General features: G+C 43.8%; 1 protein-coding gene across 5 annotated transcripts in view; it reads left to right on the top strand.

Annotated features, from left to right (window-relative positions):
* The window catches only part of ABCB9 (ATP binding cassette subfamily B member 9), a 111,394-nt gene that overhangs the window by 71,259 nt on the left and 15,787 nt on the right, over positions 1-24,348 (top strand). For 4 of the 5 annotated variants that reach the window (XM_073586049.1, XM_073586053.1, XM_073586051.1 and 1 more), the window contains 4 exons: positions 719-924; positions 19,326-19,523; positions 20,394-20,522; positions 22,044-22,232. In XM_073586049.1, the coding sequence (XP_073442150.1) occupies positions 719-924; positions 19,326-19,523; positions 20,394-20,522; positions 22,044-22,232 (722 nt within the window). The remainder of the gene's footprint in view (positions 1-718; positions 925-19,325; positions 19,524-20,393; positions 20,523-22,043; positions 22,233-24,348) is intronic. The other variant, XM_073586052.1, reaches the window with a different exon arrangement.

Raw genomic sequence — 24,348 nt, 5'->3', positions numbered from 1 at the left:
AAGCAGTGCATGCTGCATTTTTTTCCATGCAGCCCGTTGGTCCCTGTGGAAAATCAGCCATATCCCTGACACATGAGGTATAATGGGTCTGTGTGCTGTCCGTGGTGCATGCAGACAGCATCTGTCCATATAATACGCTCATCTGAATGAGTTCTAAGATGAGACAGAACAACCGCACTTCCATGACTGTGATGCTGACTGAATGGCATTGATTGTTAAATGGGTGCATGATTTTGTGTTTCATTTGCAAAACTGCTCTGCCATTACAGTTGGTGACATGGTTTGTGGGCCAAATCCTGCACCCAATGAATAATAAATGTATTAAATGCATTGGATGCAGATTTCTGGGGTTTTGTCCTCATGTCAGTTGTATCAGTGCTGCTCTGTCTGGTCTTATGCTTAGTGCTCACGCGGATGTCCCGATCTCAGACCACAATGCGCAGACTGACCGCGGGTCTCCTAATCAGAGTGTAACAGCCTCATAAAAGTATATAAAGCTGTCATGCTCCATTCGGATTCGAAAGACCCGTGGCCAGTCCGTGTGTTCGGAGTCCGTGCGTGGACCGATATGCCTGGACGTCAGCATGAGCCCTTACTGTATCCTATACTTTAAAAGAGACGCTTACCTGATAAGAACCTGTAGAGTGGAGCTACCATTTCTTCTTCAAGGCTTGTTAATGATATATATGGTTTTACATATTGTTATTTTTATTTCTAGGTGACATCATTTCTCGCTTAACCTCTGACACAACAACCGTGAGCGACGTCGTTTCGGAAAATGTTAATGTCTTCCTGCGCAGCTGTGTCAAAGCTGTGGGAGTAATAGTCTTCATGTTCAGCTTGTCCTGGCAGCTTTCCATGTTGACCTTCTTGGGATTTCCCATCATCTTGTTGGTTTCCAGGGTATACGGCAGATACTACAAGGTGTGGTCCTTGGTTATTAATAAATGTCTGTTATTGTGAGCTGATGTTTTTCTAGATATCTGAGTGATGGGGTCATCTTTTAACAAGCTTGATGCGTCATTCAATTTCAAAGAGTATTTTCTCTTTCCTTGTGTTTACATGATGCATGCTTTACACGACTGCTTTAGGAAGAGATGTGCTTACATTGCCAAGCTTTAGGCCTTACTCAGACATTACGTATGTGTTCTGTGTTTATTGGAGATAGGTTATAATGGGTACGTGCTCTATGATGCTGTCAACATGTCCATTTTTTTGCAGACTGAATGATCCGCCCCAAAAAATGGAGACATCCATTATTTATTCGAGTCACCGATCAAAGGAAACCCATAAAGCACAGAAGTCAACAGAAAATCCCTGACCACACATTGCCATTCATGTGCAATCTGTGTGCTGCCATGGTTAACATTGTAATGGATAGGAGAAGCTTTGCAATTCATTTATTCAGTTTTCTATACAAAAATCACTGATGTATAAACTCAGACATTGATGAAAATCAAATGAAAAACACCAATGATAAGCGGACCTTTTTTGTTTTTGCATACCAGAAAAAATCATTGACGTCTGAATGAGGCCTTAGGCTGGATTCACCCATGTATGTGTCTCATAAATTAGCTTGCAGCCTAAATTCCACACGTTTTTGTGTATATTCAAAGGTTTTATTAATTTCAAGTTCAGCAGAAGTAAGTGTACATGCAGTGCAAATGAGAAAACATTTAACGCCTCCATGACGTCAACCGTTCATGTACGACACTATGGGAAGTGTGTTCCCGGAAACCGCTGTACATGTACAGTGCCTCAAGTTCCGGTTTCGGCACTACATTGTACGGTGACAGCGTCAAGCAGACAAGAGTCAGCAGACCATCCCTGCACATCATCACAGGGTCTGTATTGCGCCCTTCATCAACGATCGCTGTGTTTGTCTGGTCATCTCTCCCCTGCCAATCATAGTGTTTTAACAATACAGTTAAAAAAAAATCAATGTCGCGCACTGTGATTGGTGTGGTGGCTGAGACAGCAGTCCAAAGGATGAGGTAGGTGATCACAGCTTCACCTCTCTTTATTAACCCTTTTGGTGCCGATTGGCTGATCAGTGCTTTCTGACCAATTGGCAAAAATGTTAATTTAAAATCACAATTGATGCTCTGCACACCATATTTCCCTCAGATCTGGTGTACAGAGTGGTTGCAGGGCCCCTGTGTGCTACCTGAGAGAAGTAATCTCTGGCCATTGCAATCCTGCTGCATCTCCTGCGATCCTGTTTTTGTGCTCTTCTGTGGTGTGCGCTGTCTGTGTGACCAATCTTTGATGAGATCACAGCTGCAGCAGCAATTCCTAATCCCTGTTCCAGCTCTCCCGTGTCTCCCATCCCCCAATCCAGACTTGTGAATGCTCACATCACGCACTGCTTGCTGTGAGGATTCTCCGGTGTCGGTAGCCGCAGTCAAGGGATTTGCATACTTCCGGCCACAATCCGACTAAGCAAGTAAAATGAGCGAGGCTTCACCCATCTAGTCGTATTGTGGTCAGTAGTATGCATATGGCATACTTGTGGTCATATGACCACTGTTCAAGGTGCTGACACCGGAAAATCCTCACAGCAAGCGGTGCGTGCGCTGGAATTCACAACTCTGCAGTCACATAATGACTGCATATTTATAGTTTTAAACCGGACAACCCCTTTATTGCTCCTCAAAGGGGTTGTTTCAAGCTGGAAACTTATTCCGTATCCGTAGGTGGTGGGCAGAGGTCGATCATCCACACTACCGATCCATGCATTCTTAATGGTAGTGCTGGAGATTACCGAATGCAGCGCTCTTCTGATCTTTTGCGTTCCCCTTAGAATGAATGGAGCATTAGTGTAGTGCAGATGCCTCTGTTCCATTCAACTGGGGCTATTCAGATCCCCTGTCCTCAGGATCGGTCGTAACCACAACAGTTGAACCCCCAATGATCTGAAAATAATACCCTATCCCATGGATGGGGAATAAGTTTCAAACTTGAGATATCTGCTTTCAATTGTATTTGGGGCTGACCTGACACCAATAGACTGCTATGCTAAACTTGGCAATGTATTGATGTACTGATGGAGGTTCTGATGTTTTACTGCACTGATAGTAATTCTGGTGATGTATTAGTGCAGTGACCGAGGTTTTGGTGATGTATTAGTGCAGTGACCGAGGTTTTGGTGATGTATTAGTGCAGTGACCGAGGTTTTGGTGATGTATTAGTGCAGTGACCGAGGTTTTGGTGATGTATTAGTGCAGTGACCGAGGTTTTGGTGATGTATTAATGCACTGATGGAGGTTCTGGGGATGTATTATTGCACTGATGGAGGTTCTATTGATGTTTTACTGCACTGACTGAGGTTCTTGTGAAGTTTTACTGCACTGATGGAGGTTCTGGTGATGTATTATTTTACGGACTGGTTCTGACACAACTTCTTTTAGACTTCTGCGAATCCGTGGAGTTTTTCAGAAGGAAGATGCTTCATATCGTCATTTTGTCCATGAGTAACTTTTTTTTGCTTTTTTTGGCCGTCTTTTCTGACATTTTTTAGCCATCATTTTTTGTTTTTCTTTTTTTTTTGAACGGACCAGTCACTTCCTTTAGCCACATCATGTCTAAGTTATTAAAAAAAAATGAACATATGAACAGCACTCCCTAGGGACACGTAAAGTCAACTTTGCGCAGATAAACAAGAGATAAAAGGTGATGTGTGATTGATACTTAGTATGTGGATTAAGCATGGAACAAGTTTTTAAACCACGTTCTACCATTACTTTTTTGAAAAACCTTACAGTGGGAACCTGATGACGATTTCCATCAGGACAGTCCTCACTGCTTATGGGGAGCTTGCAAGACTCACGCTCATTCATTTCTACTGACTACGGTATTTGTTGTTATGATAATTCAGAAACCAGTAAACGGTAGTCAGCCATTGACCAATGTAGATTGGTTTGTAGAAATTTTGGGGAGATGTGTCAGTACTATTGTACAGAAAATGAACTATGCAAATTAATTTCTACTATTTATGTTGTCATTCACCTGCATTAGAACCGTAGAGCTACAGTGTGAGTGATTTATATACGTCGTCACCTGGCAGTCTGTGTGTAATAGCTACCTGTCTCCCTCCACCTTCTTCCTGTTATTAGTCAGAATCCAAATATAAGTTTGGCATTACAGCATGTAATGTGAGACCCAGGGGCCACACCTAGAAAGTAAGCTGTGGTTTAGCATGCACAGATGGGTATATGTGTATTCATGTCACTGTTTGTTTCTCTTGCCTTAACATTTGGATGTTCACATGTGAACTCGACTCACAGTTTACACCTAGTATTTACAGAAAAAGTTGAGTCATTTACTTTGCAATATATAATGTAATAGATATAAAGTGATAAATTCAGTGTTTAGGTAAGTACTTATTAACCTTGGAAGTTCACAGTACAGATACTCATGTACTTCTTAGGCCTCAGTCAGTCCTCTGTGAGTCACTTATAGGTTGTAGTCGTGTTTTTCATATATAAGACATGTAACCATCATAGTATATAGGGCTGCTCACATATCTGTGTTTTTTGTGAACCCTTTGTTCCTCAAAAAATAAGAAAACATTTCCATTTTTGATCCAAGTCTCAAATCAAAATTGTCCATACTAATTTTATTCCACTCTGCAGCCACTATTACATCTATTACATTGCAGCTCAACATTAAACATTTGGTGAATGGTCCTCTAAAGCAGGGGTAGGAAACCATTTTTCTGTCATGGGCCATTTGGATATTTATACCATCATTTGGGGGCTGTACAAAATTATCAACTTGAAAATTACCAACTACATTTGATACAGTAAAGATGTATATCTTTGTACAGTGTTAGCCAGTAGATAGAAAAATATTCAGAATTTAGAGTCCTCCGTGGTTGATACCTTTTAATGGCTAACTGAAAAGATGGTAACACATTGCAAGCTTTCGAGACCACTCAGGTCTCTTCATCAGGCATAGACTAATACAAAATCTGAAGAGTCACATATTTATGCACAATACAGCACAGAAAAAATGCAATAGATGAGACAAGTGACGTGAAGCAGAACTATCATTATGTGAGAGGGAGAAACATAAATATTGCTCAGTTCATAAAGAGTCCGGATGTTTTATTGTCCTCTGATTGGGGTCTCCTAATGTGTTGTGATGCCCACACGGTCTTAGGAGCAAATTCCTTAATTGATGTAAAAAGACATAAATCCATGCGACACATTCATTCCAGCATTGAGAGTGTCAAAGGTCGTCATAAATTTTTACTCACAGACTCTTCTCTCTCTCTGAGCTGTGAAGTTACCTTTGAATACCAGTAATTTCATATCCATGTTGCTGTGATGAGGCATACAAAAATGTTTTGCCACAGGTAGATCCATTCTTTTTTCTCTTATTGTGTGATGATGAGCATGATGACGATGAGTACATTTTTTTCCATGCGTTTTTACCGCATTTCTGATGCTGTGTTTTTTGTCTCTTGGTGTGTCATGTTTTAAATAAAGCTGCTTTGATTCTTCACGTTATTTGGCATTGACAAAACTTTATTGATATAGTCATGTTTGGATTATATGTGATTTTGATGCCTTTCTGCCCCGGAAGCGCACTAAAAACGCATGTGTGTTTTTTATCTGCGGATTTTCTTCATGTATTGAGAGTCAAAGGGGAAAATCTGCATATAAACTCAGCGTACCTGCAAGAAAAATTGACAAAGTTGCGGATTTGAAATACGCACAGTGGGCGTGAGATTCCTAAAAATCCATCCACGTTGCTGGGACTGACGCTGCGTTTTTGATGCAGAAAAAATATGCAGCTTCAAAAACTCAGCAAAAGCTCATCGTTGGCACAGTCTAAGGCTGTTGAGTTCGGCTCAGGAGACCCTTCGACTAGTCTGCACATTGCAGTCTGTACTCAGACTATGAAACATTGATGTGTGAAGCAGGTTTGATGAGTTGTAAAGAAGTGGTGTGAATTTATCACGATGATCGGAGCTACAAGATGGCACAGTGATGAAGATATCTCTAACGCCTTTTTTTTATTGTTGACCTGTTTTCATATCAAATTAGCGGAAGAAGAAAATGTGTATTCATGGCACTGCCCAATGATCTACAAGTCTACTGAAGGCTAGTTCTTAAATTTAGTTTTAAGATGCAAATAGCCTTTACATTTCATTGAACTATAGCATTAATAGTTCTGGTGTTACATTATTCTGTGTGGGGTGCTAGTATGTCTGTGTAATGGTTATTATGTAAATGCTGTGATTACATTTCAGTGTAGACGATTCAAGTATTGTCATGTGTCGCATTACCTGCATCATTTTTACTGACACACAAAAGGAGCTGACTCTGTTTTCTGTAAGCATTGAACAATGTGATGTCGGTATCCAACAATGTGTACATCTACTTTAGCAGGAAGAAGATGAAGACACTGACAGCTTGGGGCCCCTGTGCGTGATATATATTTGGACCCCCTTCTTTTATGGCGACCAAGCTACAGATATACAGCTCTGGCAAAAATTAAGAGACCACTGCACAGTTTTATAAAAATCATCTTCTCTACATGTGTGACAGCCATTCCATTCCCGTGTCAGTTGAATTCCAACCAGAGTACACCTCATTTTACTTAATGTGCTTCTGAATAGGTGATCACCTGAACCAAATCTTATTTAATGAAGGAAAGCATAAAAAACCCTGCTGTGGTGTTCACAATCCTCTTCCAATAGGACAAGTTGGATGGCAAAACAAGTGCTAGTAATATCCCAAAAGTAATAAGAATGAAAAAATAACTTTTGACCATGCCAAAGGAGTTGAAAAGAAAAGTCTTGAGTGAGGAAAAGAAGGGCTCAATTCTGGCTTTACTAGCAGAGGGATACAGTGAGCGTCATGTTGCCTCCATCCTTAAAATTTCTAAGACGGCAGTCCATTACAACGATGTCAAGCAGCAGACATTGGGGACAACAAAGCTACAGACCGGCAGAGGGCGAAAACGACTCCCCACTGACCGGGATGACCGTCATCTTATTTAAATGTCACTCAGCAACCGCAGGATGACATCAAGTGACCTACAAAAGGAAAGGCAGATGGTAGCTGGGGTGAAGTGCATGGCAAGAACAGTTCGTAACAGGCTTCTAGAGGCAGGGCTCAAGTCATGTAAAGCTAGAAAAAAGCCTTTCATTAATGAGAAGCAAAGGAGAGCCAGGCTGAAGTTTACCAAAGACCATAAGGATTGGACCATAGAGGACTGGAGTAAGGTAATCTTCTCTGATGAGTCTAGTTTTCAGCTTTACCCAACACCTGGTTGTCTAATGGTTAGACGGAGACCTGGAGAGGTGTACAAGCCAGTGTCTTGCACTGACTGTAAAATTTGGTGGGGGATCTATGATGATCTGGGGAGGCTTCAGCTAGGCTGGAATTGGGCAGGTTAATCTTTGTGAAAGGACGTATGAATTAAGCCACATACAAGGTTATCCTGGAAAAACAGTTGATTCCTTCTACTCAGGCAATGTTCCCCAACTCTTGACGACTGGTTTTTCCATCAGGACAATGCGCCATGCCACACAGCTAGGTCAATCAATGTGTGGATGAAAGACCACCACATCATATCCCTGTCATGGCCAGTCCAATCTCCAAACCTGAACCTCATTGAAAACCTCTGGAATGTAATCAAGAGGAAGATGGATAGTCACACGCCATCAAACAAAGAAGAACTGCTTAAATTTTTGTACCAGCAGTGGCATAAGGTCACCCAAAAGCAATGTGAAAGACTGGTGGAAAGCATGCCAAGACGCATGAAAGCTGTGACTAAAAATCATGGTTATTCCTCAAAATATTGATTTCTGAACTCTTCCTGAGTTAAAACATATTAGTATTGATGTTTCTAAATGATTATGAACTTGTTTTCTTAGCATTATTTGAGGTCTGCAATCACTGCATTATTTTGTTATTTTGACTGTTTCTCATTTTCTGAATATAAATACAAAATTTAGTGCTTGGAAACTCGAAGACATGTCAGTGGTTTATAGAATAAAAGAACAATTTACATTTTACTCAAAATATACATATAAAGAGAAAAATCAGACAAAATGAAAATTTTGCAGTGTATGAGGGGAGATGCTACGTGCTGAGAGGGTTAATTTAAAGTTATTCATGGGCTGGTTTTAAGTGCGCACCCATAGAGTAAGAGGGAGGGTGCTCACCGTATCCCTTCTTGCAGAGTAGACACTGGCATGTGTACTGACAGGACCTGCGGTGATGGCACAATCACGTGATCATCACATGCTCCTGGTTAAATACCTGGATATGAGAGACAGTCTGGTGTGTATTGGGAGAGAAAGCACTCCCACATGGCTCCAGAAAGAGCGCAGGACATTGCCAGGAGTCTGCAGATGAAACCTGCATAGAAAAGACTGTTGAACGTTGTTTGTTTTGTTTTTAAGTTAAGCCAGAAAGGCTCTGCTTTTGTTTTTCCTGAACCCTGCCTTGGTCTATGATTACTTTAATAAACCAGCAGGTTTTTCACTACCAAAGTGATCCTGTGTCTACCTGAAGAAGCAGCTAAGCGTGTCAACACCTCACAATATATATATATTAATCAATCAGACAAGCAGCTAGCAGAATCCTGGATAGGAGGAGCTGAGAGGGTTAATGGGACCAATATACACATAGGAATGATTAGATGAGATCGGTAACTGGTCATTCGCATCCTTCAATCCAGGAGGTGCAGCAGGTATAAAAGGGCAGTTGAGCTGGTCATTCCTGGTCTGGGAGTAGAGTGCAAACATCTCTGGTATGTGGGTCTGTGTATGCAAGGTGGAGGGCCTGTGTAAGATGCTCAGACTCTGCAAGAGTCCGAATATTGGACTTTGACTATTGAGCAGCTATACTGTTCTGTTTCTCATACTTTATTACTCCCTTCTGGAAGTTTATGGAGTAATAAACCTTCCTGTTTGGACAAGAAACGGCATGCCTGTGTGAACACTGAAAACTTCCAAAGAGCTAAATCCCTACAATATATACAAGTGCTTCTAACAAAATTAGAATATCCTCAAAAAGATAAATTTATTTCCGTTCTTCAATACAAAAAGTGAAACTCATATATTGTATAGAGTCATTACAAACAGAGTGATCTATTTCAAGTGTTTATTTCTGTTAATGTTGATGATTATGGCTTACAGCCAATGAATACCCAAGTGGACACAGTGGACCTACACCAGCAGATGACATGGCTCCCCAAACTATCACTGATTGTGGATACTTCACACTAGACTTTGAAAATCAAGGTCCCAGAGTCTGGAGGAAGAGTGGAGAGACAGACAATCCATGCTACTTGAGGCTGCTATCAAAGCAACCTGGGCTTCCATAACACCTCAGCAGTGCCACAGGCTGATCACCTCCATGCCACACCTGCAGGAATTGATGCCAAAGGAGCCCCGACCAAGTATTAAATGCATTTACTGAGATGCACCTGTAGTTACCAAGGCCTAAAAAAAGCATTTGTCCATCCAGTTCAGCCTATATTCTGTCACAATAATTCCCCAGATCTACGTCCTTCTAAAGAACCTAACAATAACTGTAAGATACAATATTGTTATGCTCAAGGAAGACATCCAGGCCTTTCTTGAACCCTTCGACTGAGTTCGCCATCACCACCTCCTCAGGCAAGGAATTCCAGATTCTCACTGCCCTAACAGTAAAGAATCCTCTTCTATGTTGGTGGAAAAACCTTCTCTCCTCCAGACGCAGAGAATGCCCCCTTGTGACCGTCACATTCCTTGGTATAAACAGATCCTCGGAGAGATATTTGTAATGTCCCCTTATATACTTATACCTGGTTATTACAGTAGATCGCCCTTCAGTCGTCTTTTTTTTAGACTAAATAATCCTAATTTTGCTAATCTCTCTGGGTATTGTAGTCCCCATCCCCTTTATTAATTTTGTTGCCCGCCTTTGTACTCACTTTAGTTACATTATATCCTTCCTGAGCATCGGTGCCCAAAGCTGTACACCGTACTCCATGTGCGGTCCTACCAGGGATTTGTACAGAAGCAGTATAATGCTCTCATCATGTGTATCCAGACCTCTTTTAATGGACCCCATGATCCTGTTTGCCTTGGCAGCCGCTGCCTGGCACTGTCTGCTCCAGGTAAGTTTATCATTAACTAGGATCCCCAAGTCCTCCTTCATGTCATATTTACCCAGTGGTTTACCGTTCAGTGTGTAATGGTGATATTGATTCCTTCTTCCCATGTGTATAACCTTACATTTATCATTGTTAAACCGCATCTGCCACCTTTCGGCCCAAGATTCCAGCTTATCCTGATCCATCTGTAGCAGAATACTATCTTCTCTTGTATTGACTGCTTTACATAGTTTTGTATCATCTGCAAATATGGATATTTTACTGTGTAAACCGTCTACCAGATTGTTAATAAATATGTTGAAGAGAATAGGTCCCAACACCGACCCCTGCGGTACCCCTCTGGTCACAGTGACCCAGTTAGAGAATATACCATTTATAACCACTCTCTGCTTGCTATCACTAAGCCAGCCAGTTACTGTAGGCAGTAGTGATGATTGAACATGTGTGGGCAAGGTGTTATCCAAGCATGTTCGGGTGCTAACCGAGTGTCTTCTGCGTGCTTGAAAAATATATTTGAGTCCCTGTGGCTGCATGTCTCGCAGCTGTCCGACAGCAGCAACACATGCAGGGGATTGCCTGTTAGGTAATTCCTGCATGTGTTGCAGCTCTCGAACATCCGCAAGACATTCAGGTGTGAGGACTCGAGCATATTATTTTTGCATGCCGAAGTCACTCAATTAGCACCCAAGCATGCGCGCATAACACCTTGTCAGTGCATGTTCACTCATCACTACTAGGCAGCACTCCAAAGTGATCCTCAATGTTTTGGCTCAGCTGTCCAGTGTGTTTGTTATCTTTGATAACATGCTTTGATTTCTAGATGAGTAGCCAACATCTCTGCATTCTGGCATGTCATTTATCATGATTTTGAATACCTCTCTGGATTTTTTCTTTATAATTTTTTTTTCCCAAATATGAAATTACAGAATGACGACAAAAAATTCAAAATATTAGCAAACAATATTGCATAGTTTGACTTAATAATCAGTAACAATGACTAAACTCAACATTGAAGAGTTCACATCTTACACTTACAATTAAACATGGACAATAACCGGACAGGACACTGACACAGAACGAAGAAACGGGGGAGAAGAGTTGAAGAGCAATTCTAGTTCGACACCCTACTACATAACCTAATTTTTGTAACCATGTTCATTAACAGTATCTTTGTATCCAGTATGTGTTTGAGGGGGCCCAGACCACCTTGAAGTGTTCTGTTATTTAATAGGGCTGTGAGATATTCCATGCTTTACACACCCTGTATGCACATGTGTAACTCGGTATTTGATGGATGTAGAGTCCTTCTCCACTTAGACGCTATCAGACATCTAGCAGCAGTGGTCGTGTAGTAAAGGTGGTTGGGTTTTACGTCTGATTTGAAACAGTGGAATATTAAGTAAATGAAATTTAGGATTAAGGAGTACCTCAAGACCAATGAGCTTAATAATAAGATCATTAACTGATTTCCAAAATCCTGGAATATCTGTACAAAGCCAGAATAAGTGAGGTAAATCTCCCTCGGAGTTGCCACATCTCCAGCAGCAATTGGGAATATTAGGATTAACTTTATGTAATAGGGAAGGAGTGTGTACATAAGTAACTTAGATTGATTTTCCTTATAGGTGAAGCATGTGTGCACCTGCAAATTTCTTACTAGGCGAGAGGGATTCCCCCAGAAAATGTTCCCATTTGTTCATGTATCAGTGTTGATCTATATCGGGGTTAAGTAATAACCAATAAATATCTGACATTAATCCTTTAGTTGAAATACCAGCTCTACATAACAAAGTGGGTAGGATGAGAGACATTGAGGGAAGGAAATGAGAGGACACATGGTGCCTGATTTGTAGTGATAATGAGAATATAAGGGTATGTTGAAATTAAATTGTAATATATCAAAAGGTAGTAAAAACCTAGAATGCATATCAGCTGTGTCTGCAAAACAGAAAAGTTGCTTATTAAACCAGGTCTTATGAAACTACTATTCAAAGTATCAGGCATTGCAGGATTAAACAGGAATCAGGTTATCGGGAATGCTCACACATTAATGGGAATTTCTTAGAACTTATATACCAAATCATTTTATTAAAAAAACGATTGGTACCAAAATGTGAGAATCCAGCTTATTAGTCACCCAAAAAGTAAGAATTTGAATGAATTGGGGCTAGCCACAATTTTACAATTTCCATCCATTTAGAAAATGCTCTAAGGGTACGGGGCGCACGTTAAGTATTCGTGTGTGGATTTTTCCGCATGGAATCTGCAGAATCCGCAGGTCAAAATGCCTGCGTTTTTACACCTGGGGATCCCTAGAATGGAATAGGTGTAAAAACGCAGCGGAATCCGCACAAAGAATTGACATGCTGTGGAAAATAAACCGCTGCGTTTCTGCGCAGAATTTTTCGCAGCATGTGTACAGCGGTTTTTGTTTTACATAGGATAACATGGTACTGTACATCCCTTCGAAAACTGCTGCGGATCCGCAGGGCCAAATCCACAACATGTGCACATATAAGAGAGAATCAGGGTGGAACAGGGGCGGACCCACCGCCCGTGCAGCCCGTTCATTGAACGGGGGAGAGGGGGCCCCTCCAGCACCGCATGGCTAATTCATGGCTCCAACCATCCGGTATTGCACTGCCACGCCCCCCATCCACCAACGCCATGCTCGCCGTCCCAGATAGATGCACCACAGTCTGCAATAATGTGGCTCGGCTGTGTGTGTTCTGTTCGCAGAAGACCAGTGAGAGGGGAGGAGTCAGGGGTCACATGATCATGGGTCTCCTGTCTATGTGGCTCGGCTGTGTGTGTTCTGTGCGCACAGGACCTGTGAGAGGGGAGGAGTCAGGGGGTCACATGTTCAGGGGCCGTGTCTGCCTCTGTGTCTGCACTCTGCAGGACTCTGCTGTGCTGGTTGTCATGGAGGGTGCTGGATGAGGTAAAGTTTCTGTGTGGGGTCAGGAGGGTTTTACAGTGTGGATGTAGCAGAGCCATGTGTGTTTGAGGTGTACGGAGCAGAGCCGTGTGTGTAAGAGGTGTATGGAGCGGAGCCGTGTGTGTACGAGGTGTACAGAGCGGTACCGTGTATGTACGATGTGTACGGAGCCATATGTACAATGTTTACGGAGCGGAGCAACGCATGTACGAGGTGTACGGAGCAGAGCCTCATGTATATGAGGTGTACAGAGCGGAGCCGCGTGTGTACAAGGTGTACGGAGCCGCGTGTGTATGAGATGTACGGAGCGGAATTGCGTGTGTATGAGGTGTACGGAGAGGAGCTGCATGTGTACAAGGTGTACAGGGCGGAGCCGCGTGTGTACGAGGTGTATGGAGCGGAGTCGCGTGTGTACGAGGTGTATGGAGCGGAGTCGCGTGTGTATGAGGTGTACGGAGTGGAGTCGCATGTGTACAAGGTGTACAGAGCGGAGCAGCTCGTGTACGGGGCATACGGAGCGGAGCCGTGTGTGTACGGGGCGTATGGAGCAGAGTTGCGTGTGTACGGAGCGGAGCCGTACGTGTATGAGGTGTACGGAGCGGAGTCGTGTGTGTACTTGGTGTACGGAGCGGAGCCGCGTGTATGTGGGGTATACGGACTGGAGCCATATGTGTACTGGATGTGTAGGGAAGGTGACCTGATGGACGGACGTGTCAGAATAGAGAAAGATAGGTTTGCACAGTTTAGACAGGTGTCAGTTACTACAGTGGGAAACAGCTAGGAAAGTGTAGTGGACGTGCAGTACCTTGGGTTGACCATTAGATGGCAGGGAGGAGTGTGAGCCAAGGACTTGACCTCAGCTTAGGGCTTTAGAAACCATTGGTCATGGGGGGCGGAGTTATCGTGACGGGACCGGGAGTGCTATAAATACTGAGGGAGGGTTCCAGAAAGTTCGAGTCCCCAGGGGGAGCTCCAGTGACAGGAGGACTACGACAGTTCGTGTGCTGTGAGGAAAACCGTATCAGGGGGACTGAGGAGAGAGAACGTCAGGGGGGTGGTCCTGACAGGAAGAACCGCAGAAGAGACGAGACACCGGGTGTAGGACACCGTGTTGGACATGACGACTGATAGTGGAAGTGCTGTTGGTTTATGGGCCTAAGGCGGCCACAGTGACGTACCTATCAGGAGCGTCGACGAGTGCAGAGGGGACGGTGTATGCATACACTACCCCAGTATAGAGTACGGTGTGTAAGAAGCGGCCCTGGAAACGGAGGGCCGTGAGGTAAAGAAAGTGCGGTGGGCTCTGAGGCCGTCAGACGGACGGCGAGTGAAATAAACTTGGACCTGTTGCACCCAGAATCTGCCTCCATCTTGTCTCTGTTTTATCTCTGCGCGGTAAGAAGAGGGACCACCCCCAGCTCGCCCCAGCAACCCTACATTTGGCGTAGTTGGCAGGATTGCCGCCACTAACACGCTATCTTCTGCGGCAGACCTGCGTCTGAAGGCCTGAGAAAAACTTGGGCTGCTCTATTTTGGATTATAAACACCTGTGGACTACCAATTACTGACCTGTGGATTACAAATTGGGACGCTGTGGCGGATCTGCGTTGCTGCAGAGGATCCAAAGCAGCAGCTGATTCTGCCCAAGATGGCGGTATTACTCCAACGCAGGAGAGAGGTCCGGGTGTTTGCCATGGTTCCGGATGGACTGGGGCCCCCTCCAACGTACTCCTGGGGGAAACGATATGTGCCAGGAGGCCTCGGGCGCCTGGAGTGGCGATGGCGTCGGGAGATCGAGTCCCGCTGGGAGTCATGGACAGTCTTCCAGATCACAGGCGGAGAAGAGTGGTTGCGAACCCTACAGGAGCGACCGCCAAAGAGAAAGAGGGGGGGGGAAGATAAGTGGGATGTATGAGGCAGGGGGGGGCCAGGATTGGGGGGATATGTCACCAGCAGTGAGAAGAAGCAGAGAAAGGGAAAGCAGGTGGATGAAGGAGAGTGATCATCTTGAATTGTATTTTAGTAGGAGAGGTCTGAGGTTAAGGAGTATGTCTGCAGATGAGGTGGGGGGAGGCTAAGAGAGGGGGAGATTGTTATTTGGTTCAAGGTTGCAGGGGTTTGGGGATAGCGAAGGAGAGTGAAGATTAGTGGAGCAAAAATGGTGATGGAAAGTGTGAGCATGGTTGAAGAGCAGGGTTAAAAGAAGAAAAAAAAAAAGCAAGTAAAGTAAGAAAGCAGTGGTTAGTCTTACCGTCTGACCGATTTCTGGACTATATCTGGTATATTTCTCATCTGTCACTTTAAATATGTCACTTCAAATGATGTCACATCTGACCAAGGTCATATCTGACCTGCTCTCTTCAACTTATACCATTCAAATGTCTATGAAATGAAGCCAGGTGAGTGAGGGAGAAGGGGGTAGAGGACGGTTCACAGCAGGGGGCAATTAACAGACTGCAGTTAAGGCCCTTTTACATTTAGCGATGCACCAGCGATATGACGCGGTCAGGATCGCTGGTGCATCGTTAAATGATCGCTAGTGAGCTGCCACACAGGCAGATCTCACAGCGATGCAGCAGCAATACAGCGGATGATACCTTTCAGACGCGACGATGAAGACATCCTCCTGCCCGCGTCCACGCGTCGCTCGTCGGCGCCACAGGAAGCTCCCGACAAGAAATGGAGCCGGCCGATCTCGCGCGATCAACGATGGACAGCGGGGGAGCCGGTCGGAGGTAAGTATCACACATAGCGATATCGCTAGCTATATCGCTATGTGTAAAACCCCCTTTAATGGGACATTTGACTAGCATCAGAGTTGAAGAAAGAGGTAGGACAGGATGGACAGATAAGACTAGGTGCGAGGACCATGTGTATATCAATTTGCATACAGTCAATTTGAAGTATGATACATGGAATTAAAGTCAGGGGTAAAATTAGAGTACAGACATCAGAAGTAAAAACAGAGGGTGAACAATGCATGAGGGTTCAGGGGTTCAGTAAGTATTCTGAATTAAGATGCGGGTTCAGCAGACATACCAAGTAAAAACAGAGGGTAAACAATGCATGAGGGTTCAGGGGTTCAGTGAGTATTCTGAATTAAGATGTGGGTTCAGCAGACATACCAAGTAAAAACAGAGGGTAAACAATGCATGAGGTTTCAGGGGTTCAGTAAGTATTCTGAATTAAGATGCAGGTTCAGCAGACATACCAAGTAAAAACAGAGGGTGAACAATGCATGAGGGTTCAGGGGTTCAGTGAGTATTCTAAAATAAGATGCGGGTTCAGCAGACATGCCAAGTAAAAACAGAGGGTAAACAATGCATGAGGGTTCAGGGGTTCAGTGAGTATTCTGAATTAAGATGTGGGTTCAGCAGACATACCAAGTAAAAACAGGGTAAACAATGCATGAGGTTTCAGGGGTTCAGTGAGTATTCTGAATTAAGATGCGGGTTCAGCAGACATACCTGTGGATGAAAGCAGATGGATCAGGACATGGCAGTATTTGATCCCTCTGGCAAAGAAGACTTATTACTTGGTGACAAACCCTTGTTGGCAAGCACAGCAGTCAGAGTTTTTTTTTAATTAATGATGAAGTTTGCATACATGTCAGGAAGAATTTTGGTCCACCCCTCTTTGCAGATGATCTGTAAATCATTAAGATTTTGAGGCTGTCGCTTGGCAACTCGGAGCTTCAACTCCCTCCATAAGTTTTCTATGGGATTAAGGTCTGGAGACTGGCTAGGCCACTCCATGACCTTAATGTGCTTCTTTTTGAACCACTCCTTTGCTGCCTTGGTTGTATGATTTGGGTCATTACCTTGCTGGAAGACCCAGCCACGACCCATTTTTAATGTCCTGGCGGAGGGAAGGAGGTTGTCACTCAGGATTTTAAGGTACATGGCTCCATCCAGTCTCCCATTATGTGGTTAAGTAGTCCTGTGCCCTTAGCTGAGAAACACCCCCAAACATAATGTTTCCACCTCCATGCTTGACAGTGGGGATGGTGTTCTTTGGGTCATAGGCAGCATTTCTCTTCCTCCAAACAAGGCAATTGAGTTAACGACAAAGAGCTCAATTTTTGTTTCATCTGACCACAGCATCTTTTCCCAATCACTCACGGAATCATCCAGGTGTTCATTGGCAAACGTCATATGGGCCTGCACACGTGCCTTCTTGAGCAGGGGGACCTTGCGGGCACTGCAGAATTTTAAACCATTACAGCGTAAAGGGCCTGTCACACTAAGCGATATCGCTAGCAATATCGCTATAACGTCACTGTTTTTTGTGACGTTATAGCGATATTGCTATGTCTGATACTTACCTCCGACCGCTCCCCCGATGGTTATCACTGATCGCGCGAGAACGTCATGGGCCGTTTCTTGTCGTCAGCTTCCTGCTGTGGAGACGCGTGAACGCGGGCGGGAGGACGTCAGGATCGCCTCGTCTGACAGGTAAGTAGCGACCCCCGACCCCTGCTATGTCGCTGGTGAGATCTGCCTGTGTGGCAGCTCACTAGCGACCACTTAGCGATGCACCAGCGATCCTGACTGCGTCATATCGCTGGTCGGGATCACTGGTGCATCGCTAAGTGTGACAGTACCTTAAGGTGTTACCAATGGTTTTCTTGTTGACTGTGGCCCCAGCTGCTTTGAGATCATTAACAAGTTCCCCCTGTGTAGTTTCAGGCTGATCTCTCACCTTCCTCATGATCAAGGAAACCCCACAAAGTGAGATTTTGCATGGTGCCCCAGATCGATGTTGATTGACAGTAATTTTGTATTTCTTCCATTTTCTTACTATTGCATCAACATTTGTCTCCTAACCCAGCGCCTTACGTATGGTTTTGTAGCCCATTCCAGCTTTGTTCAGGTCTATGACCTTGTCCCTGATATCCTTACAAAGCTCTTTGGTCTTGCCCATGTTGTAAAGGTTAGAGTCTGACTGATTAATTGAGTCTGTGGACAGGAGTCTTTTATGAAGGTTACTATGTAAGACAGCTGTCTTTAGTACAGGTAACGAGTTGATTAGGAGCGTCTAATTGGTCTGTAGGAGCCAGGACTCTTAATGGTTGGTAGGGGATCAAATACTTATTTCTCACTGTAAAATGCAAATAAATTTATATAATTCAAAAAATGTGATTTTCTGGATTTTATTTTTGATATTCTATCTCTCAATGTTAAAATTAACCTACCCTTAAAATTATAGACTGTTCATGTCTTTGTCAGTGGGCAAACTTACAAAATCAGCAAGGGATCAAATAATTATTTCCTCACTGTACATTATAGTAGTATATATCATTTTGTGCCCAAATATCTGTAGCAACTCAATCAAAATAAGAAAAATCCGGACAACCAAGAGTCCATGCTAGTAAGTATAAAATTAATGTTTTTATTGAAAAATTCATTGAAAAGCATAAATGAGTGGGCAAATGAAGACAAGTAGTGACAGGACCAGAGTATATGGGTCTAAGATCCATCTGTGCTATGCTAAATGACTTTATATGATCTTTTTTGCTACTCATGTTACCTTTTGATTCATGCATGCACAGGCTATTTATGAAGATGTTCTAGGACTATATTAATAGACCAAAGTTACTTTTTTGCCATATGTAATTGTATCTTGTTACACACTGGCAGCACCCCAAGCCCTCATTCTGTGGGCTCTGTCACTACTTGTTTGCGTTTGCCCATTCATTTATGCCTTTTAATACTTTTTTCAATAAAAATAAGGGTATGTGCACACGCTGCAGATTCCGCTGCGGTTCCGCAGCGGTTTTGGCCGCTGCGGACCCGCAGCAGTTTGCAGTTTTAGCTGCGGTGTACAGTACCATTCAAATGAATGGTAAACAAAAACCGCTGTGTAGACGGTGCGGATAAATCCGCGCGGATTTCCTGCGGTTTTGAAACCGCAGAAAGAATTGACATGTCAATTCTTTCTGCGGAATCCGCAGCGGGTTCCTATCTCCACCATTGTGGAGATGGTGAATCCGCAGGACCAAACCGCAGGCCAAACCGCAGATAATCCGCAGGTCTTTTGACCTGCGGTTTTATCTGCGGTTTTTGCAAAATCCGTGCGGATTAATCCGCAGCGGATTCCGCAGCGTCTGCACACACCCTAATGTTTATACTTGGTAGCATGAACTCTTGGTTCTCCGTTTTTTTTTTTTCACTGTAGAAATCTGTTTATGATTTTGGATCTGTCTCACATTAAGAAGTTTCATAGATGTGTCCATGCTTTTTTTCCTCTTTTCCCTCTAAAGAAACTTGCCAAAGAAGTCCAGACCGCTTTAGCGAAGGCCAACAGCACTGCAGAAGAAACAATTTCTGCAATAAAAACGGTCCGCAGCTTTGCCAATGAAGAGACAGAGGCTATTGTGTATAGTGAAAAACTGCAGCAAGTTTACTCCCTGTACAAAAAGGAAGCTATCGCTTACACTTATTATGTGTGGTCCACTGGAGTAAGTATGTTCTTCTACGTCATGTACCTTATATAATCTGCATTGTATTGTCATAGCCAGACTTGTTTACTTCATAAAGCGGTCATGTTCGTATGTATAGGGCTAGGGCTGCACTACAAGTCAGCACAAGGTGCTACTGCTACATCACTCTGTTATAGAAGTGAATGGGGTCACATTAGGGCATCTCCACTACTGCATCAAGCAAGCTACAAAAAAAATCTGAATAAGTCTGATTTGTTCTTTGCAGTTTGCTGATCACAGTTGTGGTTGTGTAGGTGTCGCAATGTGACCTCTTTCAGTTTTATAGCGCTGGGGTGTAGCAGCAGCACCAAGCAAACTTCAGTTTTGTGAAGGTTGTGACGGCTAAGGCTACTTTCACACTAGCGTCGGTACAGGCCCGTCGCTATGAGTCAGGCCAACGTACCGACGCACGTTGTGAAAGATTTGCACAACAGGGGCATCGGATGCAGTTTTTCAACTCATGCGCTGCCCCATTGTAATGTCCGGGGAGGAGGGGGCGGAGTTTCGGCTGCGCATGCGCTGTCGAAATTGGCGGACACGACGCACCAAAAAACGTTACATGTAACTTTTTGTGCGTCGCGGCCGCCAAAACACGACGCATCCGTCGCACGACGGATGCGACGTGTGGCCATACGTCGCAATGTGTCGCTAATGCAAGTCTATGGAGAAAAAACGCATCCTGCAGGCAACTTTTCAGGATGCGTTTTTTCTCCAAAACGACACATTGCAACGTACGTCACACGACGCTAGTGTGAAAGTAGCCTAAGTTGTCGAATAGCCCTAGCCTAAAGCAATATTTCTTCCATTTGGACACATTTGTATAAATAATTTGTTCCTTTTTTCCTTTAGTTCACTCAGTTAGTGTTACAGATTAGTATTCTGTACTATGGCGGACATCTGGTGATATCTGGACAAACGACAAGCGGTAACCTTATATCCTTTGTTATTTATGAATTTCTGCTGGGCGACTGCATGGAGGTAAGAACAGATGCAGGCGGCCCCATTACAGACTGTGCTGTACTCATTCTGTTATTTTTCTGTTCCAATAATTCATGATGGGGAAATCGAAATCGTGGATGGGAGATATTTAATACAAAAAGTGATGATTAAGTGATTTAGATTTGAGGCAGGCAGTGAAAGTGTCTAATGTCTCTTAATATACTGTATATGGCCTGTTGTTTGTCCATCTCATGATCACAAGCGGATTTTCATCCACTGTTGGTAAAAAGTAAAGGTTCCCACTGAATGACAGCAAGCAGTGGTTTTGAAAACCACCAGTAATTGATACAGAATAATCACCTTTATTTGTAGAAACCATAATACCGCTGGGGTTTTGTGACATTGTGGTGTATGATTATTTGACCTTTTTATCACTTTTTATTCTATTTTCCATGAGGCAAGATGAACTAAACACAGCATTTCTTGGATATTGGCTATTTTTTTTTTTTTTACGGCAGTCACAGACCAAGCATTTTCTTTTTGTTTGACCATTGCTGTACATTACAGGGGGATTACAGCCATTGAAGTGGGAGCCCAGAATTTGTGCCTCTGTGATGACCATGATGTACTATTAAATCAGTTTGCCTTAAAAGGCTCCTTAATATGATGTATTTGTATATGTTAGGGCAGGGAAGCATTAAAATAATTGAAAAGTAAGTAAACCAAAGTGCCCTCATAATTACATGCTGATCTGTGGGGGTCTGGATTCTGACACCCCCATGGATTGATCAAAACCCATCCATCCTCACAAAAAGTGCACAGTCCAGGTGACAAGAGTGCACAGCCCCTGCCTGATCGTGCACACAGGGCAGCATATGAATTTAATACAAGGCATAAGCTTCATAGTCTTTTCTTTTTATTGAATCAATAGTTCGCTCTGTATGCGCGATCCAATAGGAGCTGTGCACTCATGTCTGCTGAGCTGCGCACCTCTCTGGAAAGGATTTGGTAAGGTTTGTTTGAGCAATCTGTGGGGTCGCAGGATCTAGACCCTCACCAGTCTCCTTGTAATTATTAGGGGATTGAAATATGAAAAAAAAATTATAAAGGTTTAGTTGATCTTTGATCTTAATGAGGTTGTCCGGGACTTTTCTATTTGTAGTCTATCCTTAGGATAGGTCTCTATCTGAACAGTGGTGGTGCGACACCCAACACCCTTGCCCATCAGCTGTTCCTGGTGCTGGCAGCTAGATGTGACGAGTTGCAAATCTGCACAACACAGCTTCATGACTGCACATCTACCCTCTGTTTGAATCAATAGGGGGCAGATATGCAGTACCTGGCTATGATCACTATGCAGTTGACAGATCTGGACTGTGCAGCTCCGCAACACAGCAGCTGTGGCACTCACAACTATCAAATATTGATGACCTATCCCAAGGATAACTCATCTATGTCAAAGTCCTGGACAACCCCTTTATGTGTTAAAGATTGCTGCAAGTGGACTACACTTTTAGTAGACACCAGAAAATTCAGACATTCATAATTTATGTGTTGCAGTCCATTGGATCAGTATATGGCGGATTAATGCAAGGTGTCGGTGCTGCAGAGAAAGTGTTTGAGTTCATAGATCGTAAACCAAAAATGGTTAATGATGGAACCTTTGCTCCTGAGCATTTAGAAGGGAAAGTAGAGTTCAGAAATGTCACTTTTGCATACCCTACCCGACCAGCAGCACAAGTTCTAAAGGTAAGTCAGACAGTGCTGTACAAGAACATATTCTGCTTTAGATTACAGAGAATTCATTAAAGGTATGTTAGTCATTCTGCTTTTAGTGCAGATGTGTCGGTACTGTCCCAATCTGCTGCAAATAAGATTCCCAATCATTTCAATAGGAAAGTGCACCTACAGTATAGTGTACATGGCACATTTTTTTTCTTGTTTCATGTCAATATTTGTCATGTTTTCCCAAATAACAAAATTGCCATTGAAATGTAAGTGGAAAAAAAAACGCCTTAGGCTACTTTCACACTAGCGTTTCCTGGAGCTGCGGAGGGATGCGCATGGCCGCTGTGAAGCTCCGCCCATGGCCGCACCTCCTCCGGTCAGCTCCGTCTATGAGCATATGACGCTGCATGCGACCTGCGTACCCTATTTTTAGCATTGGGTATGCAGGCCGTGCGCAGGTATGCGTTTGCCGGCGCATGTGTCCTTTGGCTGTGTAGTAGCCATTCTTGGGTACTGCAGCTCAGCTATTATTCTTTTCTATAGAAGGTGATCTGCAGTGCCTGAGAATTCAGGCCATCAACATCTAATTAGAGAACATTCCGATAAACCTAGTTTTGGTCTGTTTGCTGTCTGTGTGGAGACTAAATAGCACATGGGCCTAATGTTAGCCTGTGTGCTTGTTCAAACAAGCTATTTTTCAAATGGACCTTTAGTTGCTGTGAAAAACATGGCAGCTTGCTCTAGCCTGGTCTGAATTACAGACTAGAATAGAGCATGGACTGTAAATAGCAATTAGCTCTTGCACCCATCCTGCACATAGAAACAGTCAAGTCCGAATTTACGAACATGACTGATCCGATAAATTCAGCGGCCCTTGTGATCATGGCTTTAGACTTGCAAACATTTTAGATAGCAGTTATTAAATCGTATAGTTACTGACATCTCCAATAGCTCCTCTAAATATACATGTTTATAGATGAGGGGCAGCTTTACACCTCACATGCTGTTTATCTCCTGAAAAATCTTAAGGTGGAAATCCTGCCAGATCCTTTCTTCTCCAGGCAACTATGTAGAGACTGTGTTACACTTTGCATTTTTTAGTGATCTCAATGACATTGTGAGGAAATGATGACAAAAATGTAATGTCCATGGCTATCTCCAGTGTGGCATTTCAGATATAAACATATATGGAGAAAACTGGGGACACAATAAGTATACTGCAACATGGTGACTTTGACCATGACACTTGTTGCGTTACCAAAGTTTGCTAGTTGTTGCCTCTGCATCATAGCTCAATACAAGTGGATGGGATCTGTTGCACTATTGCTGGCACTCTTGCATGTTGTCCTCGTCTCTCTCCATGCTCCTGATCTGTGTGTGCACATTCCGCTACTCTTAAAAGGGGCAGCTCGCACATATAGTAAATTGCCTCAGCTTTTTAGGGAGTTGCCAAGTAACAAGTAGAATGATTAGTGAGTAAGGTGTACTACTAGTGAGTTGTGAGGTCCCTTGGTCCCTGTGTGGCCAATGTCCTGAACCTGTATCCCTGGACCCGGTGTGGCCAGACCTGTATCCGAATTCTCCTGGTCCCGGTGTGTCCAATCCTGTATCTGAAGTCCATTGGTACCGGTGTGGCCATGCTTGTATCCTTAGTCCACTGGTCCCGGTGTGGCCAGTCCTGTATCTGAAGCCTCCTGGTCCTGGAACAGGCAGCCCTGTTCCCGAAGTGAAGTCCTCTGGTCCCGGAGCGTCCAGGGCCTTAACCTTGTCCCATGTTCCCAGAGTGGTCAGTGCATGAACCTCGTCGCCTGGTCCTGGTGTGGCCAGTGCCTGAACATCGTCCCCTGGTCTGTGAGCGGCCAGTCCTTGATCCAGTATCCTAGACTGAACTGAGCCTGAATTCATGTCAGTAACCGTTCTGTAGAGGTGCCAGAACTTACTAGTCTAAACGGAGACCTAGCCCTAATCAGTGTCACTATACCTGACTCCTGGGGACAGCAGCTGCAGAACCGGGAACTGCCCAGGAGTGGTACCTGGCGGCTACCTGCAGCCCAGTCTATCTCCATCATCAGGAGCTCCAGTGAACACCAGGTAGCCCCTTAGCTACGTCCCTTCCTGCATAGGCCTGGCCCTAAGG

This window comes from Dendrobates tinctorius, unplaced genomic scaffold (assembly GCF_039654945.1).
Source record: "Dendrobates tinctorius isolate UK_male_01 unplaced genomic scaffold, ASM3965494v1 ptg000090l, whole genome shotgun sequence".
NCBI lineage: Eukaryota > Metazoa > Chordata > Amphibia > Anura > Dendrobatidae > Dendrobates > Dendrobates tinctorius.
Note: the sequence above shows the minus strand (reverse complement) of the source record. Positions and strands in the feature narration are given on the sequence as shown.